This window comes from Fulmarus glacialis, unplaced genomic scaffold, assembly GCF_000690835.1.
Source record: "Fulmarus glacialis isolate BGI_N327 unplaced genomic scaffold, ASM69083v1 scaffold29218, whole genome shotgun sequence".
Classification (NCBI taxonomy): Eukaryota; Metazoa; Chordata; class Aves; order Procellariiformes; family Procellariidae; genus Fulmarus; species Fulmarus glacialis.
This window is the reverse complement of record NW_009226887.1, coordinates 2179-5105: the sequence shown is the minus strand read 5'-3', so window position 1 is coordinate 5105 and position 2927 is coordinate 2179. Positions and strand designations below refer to the sequence as shown.

General features: G+C 48.9%; 1 protein-coding gene across 1 annotated transcript; it reads left to right on the top strand.

Moving 5' to 3' along the window:
* The first annotated feature begins 1403 nt into the window (after nt 1–1403).
* LOC104080536 (nuclear factor interleukin-3-regulated protein-like) lies at nt 1404–2303 on the top strand. Its single transcript, XM_009582955.1, has one exon. It carries the CDS (start codon nt 1404–1406, stop codon nt 2301–2303), a length of 900 nt encoding a protein of 299 aa, XP_009581250.1.
* The last annotated feature ends 624 nt before the right edge of the window (nt 2304–2927 follow it).

The following is a 2927-nucleotide window of genomic DNA, read 5'->3' as shown; positions in this document are numbered from 1 at the left end:
CTGTAGAGGTGATGGCTTATCAGGCTCAGTGCTGGCTGCTCCCTCTGGCCCAGCTTTCTGTTAGGTGGGACCTAGGTCCTGAGCAGTCAGAAGCATTTCTGAGTGGGATCCTTTCTCTGCTCCTTCCCTATCCATCCCATAGAGCTGTCATAACAAGCTGTCTCTTCTTGACTTTACAAAGTAGTTTCCCAAAACTTAAGTTAGGCTCACAAGATGTGATTCCTCTCACCAGACCTAAGATGCCTGCAAGGTCTAAATCAGAATTAGCCACTCTGGGCTTTCTTACAGTCAATAGACAACAGTCCAGGGAGCTCAGATGATCAGATGTAAGTGACTACTTTAGAGTAAGATATATGTCATACTGAGCTCCCTCACTAGGTCTCTGTGAAGTATAGGGGGTGTCTGAGGTGACCACATGCAGGTGCCTACTTCTAGACACTCACACAAGATCAGCACAATCCCTCCCAGTCTGCCCAGAGGCAAGAGGGCTGATGTGGTTTTCCTGGAAGATCGCCATGTTACAGGAAGCTTGTAGCTTAGATGGGGATGTCTGGAGTGTGATCTCTTATTAACTTAATTCACAACTTAGACTGTATCATTGGTCTTCTCTGCTAGCTTCTTCCCATAGTCTGGAATGTACCATGGTCCTTGTCTTCAGATGGCCACTTCTGTGCCAACACTTGGTGCCATACTGCTGTTCAGCACCTGCCGTGCAAGTACTTGCAAGCTCCTAGATGGCACTTTCATAGGGGTCATCCACATTTGCTTACAGGCCTTTCAAAATCACAAACTTCACCAAATCCAATTTTCCAGGGTGGGACCAGCAGTTTTAGGCACAAATAGGGACTGACTAGAGGCAGTACGTTTGTAATCCTGCTTCAGCTGCTAACTAAGGTGACTGAGGTAAATCAGTTCTTCTCCCTGTGCCTCCTTATCTGTAAAACTGGGGCAATGAGACTTATTTCCTTTGTAAGGCAGTTTGAGATCAGTGGGAGATAAGTAGTATGTGAGAGCAATTTTTATTATCCTGGTTGAAGTTAGTTAGGCAAAGTGTTTGCGATTGTTCACTGAGTTGGCAAAATACGTCCTTTTTAACTCTGCTCAGTCATACACATTTTTGGTGCCCCTTGATGAACTTTACAGAGACCGGTGAGGTGCGAGTGCATTGATGTGCTGACAGTATTTTGAAAACGTGGCTCCAAAATGACAGAAATAGCTGAGGGAAGCTGTCCTCCGGTTACGTGTGCGTACAATGCTGTACTCAGTGTTCCCGGTGTGACTGCAACAGAGATAAAACAATCACACAGCTATATTAATTTATTTGCTGGTATTAATTAATAGCGCCCTTAGTGGTAACAGTTTTATGTTCTAATTCTGGCAGAACCCCGGCTGTATTCACAACCATGGAAAACTTCATGGCGCCGCTGAGCACCGTCAGTGAGCTTGCGCTTCAGCAGAGCAAGGCTAAGCTCCTCCACGGCAAGGTGAGCGGTCCCTCCCGGCGCAAGCGGGAGTTCATGCCGGATGAGAAGAAGGACAACATGTACTGGGAGAAGAGGCGCAAGAACAACGAGGCGGCCAAGCGCTCACGGGAGAAGAGGCGCCTCAATGACTTTGCCATGGAGAGCCAGTTGGCTGCTCTCAGTGAGGAGAACGCCGTCCTCAGGACAGAGCTGCTCTCCCTGAAGCTGCGGTTTGGGCTCATCAGCCCAGACACCAGTACCTACCAGGGCCACTCCCTCCAGGACTTCCTGGGAGGTTATTTCAGAGGGCAAAGGGCGGCCTCCCCACTCCTTGAGGTTGAGCCCTTTGCTGGGGAGTCCTGCTTCTTCACAACGAAGAGCTTTGTGCCGAAAGTGCTGGAGCCAGCTGACTTTTCCTGCAAAACCTTTGGCCCATCCAGAAACATCCTCGGCTGTGACTCAAAGCCAGCTCCCATGGACACAACTGGCCTTCAGCAGCCAAAGAGGCTTGATGCAGCCTTCAGATCCACAGTTTGCTCTCCGTTCCTCAATTATCACTACCCAGACAAATATGCTTTCCATTTGCCTTTGTCAGGCAGTCCCTGCTTCTTGTGCCCTTCCCCCTGGTCAGCTGAGGTGAGCAAAGAAAGCACCACAACTGTCTCAGATGAAGATGATGAGCAACAAGTGCCCAAAACTTCTCCTCTTCCCCCATGCAGCCTGCCCTGCCCTTCAGAAGATCATTCGAAGGGCCGAAGCTATGCTGCCCTACCTCACAAGCTCCGGATTAAGACCAAAGCCCTCAGCAGCTTGGAGGAGAGCAGCCTGGACTCCCACTGAGGCCCCACTGTGGGGCCAATGCAAGACCTTCCAAAGACATGAAGGGTTTGGAAGGAGGGGGTGGGGGAAATGTCTTATGCTTCAAAGAGGGAAGTCATTGTCTCTGCTTTGCATAAATGATAAGGGAGTTTATAAGGCTGGGCTGCATCACTGCAGCACAACTACAGCTGGCCTTGACGTTCATCTTGCTGGGTGAGACCTGCCAGACCCCGCGGCCACAGTGTGAGTAAGTCTAAGTGTCACCTGGCTGCTCTGCTCACAACCCAAGCTAAAATTTGAGGTGTGAAAGGACCAGAGGCAGGAAGAGGCTAAGACAGTGGACATGGTCTCCATACCATGTAACACAACTACAGCTGCTGGGGGTGGCAACCATTTTAATTACTTTTGCTTCATCATTGCCTTCATCCTCATGAATGTGCCTGAAGTCTTAATCATTTGACATGGGAAACTGTTGATGGAAACAGTTTCAGACCCCCCAGCTGTCTGGAGCGAGAAAAAGGGATAGTGATGAAAAGGTGGTGGATTTACACTGGCATGAAATGAGAGCAGAATCTAGTCCATTTTATTCCCAATTTATCATAATTTATCTTCAGAGAGAATGAACTCTTTTTCTCTTTGACCAGA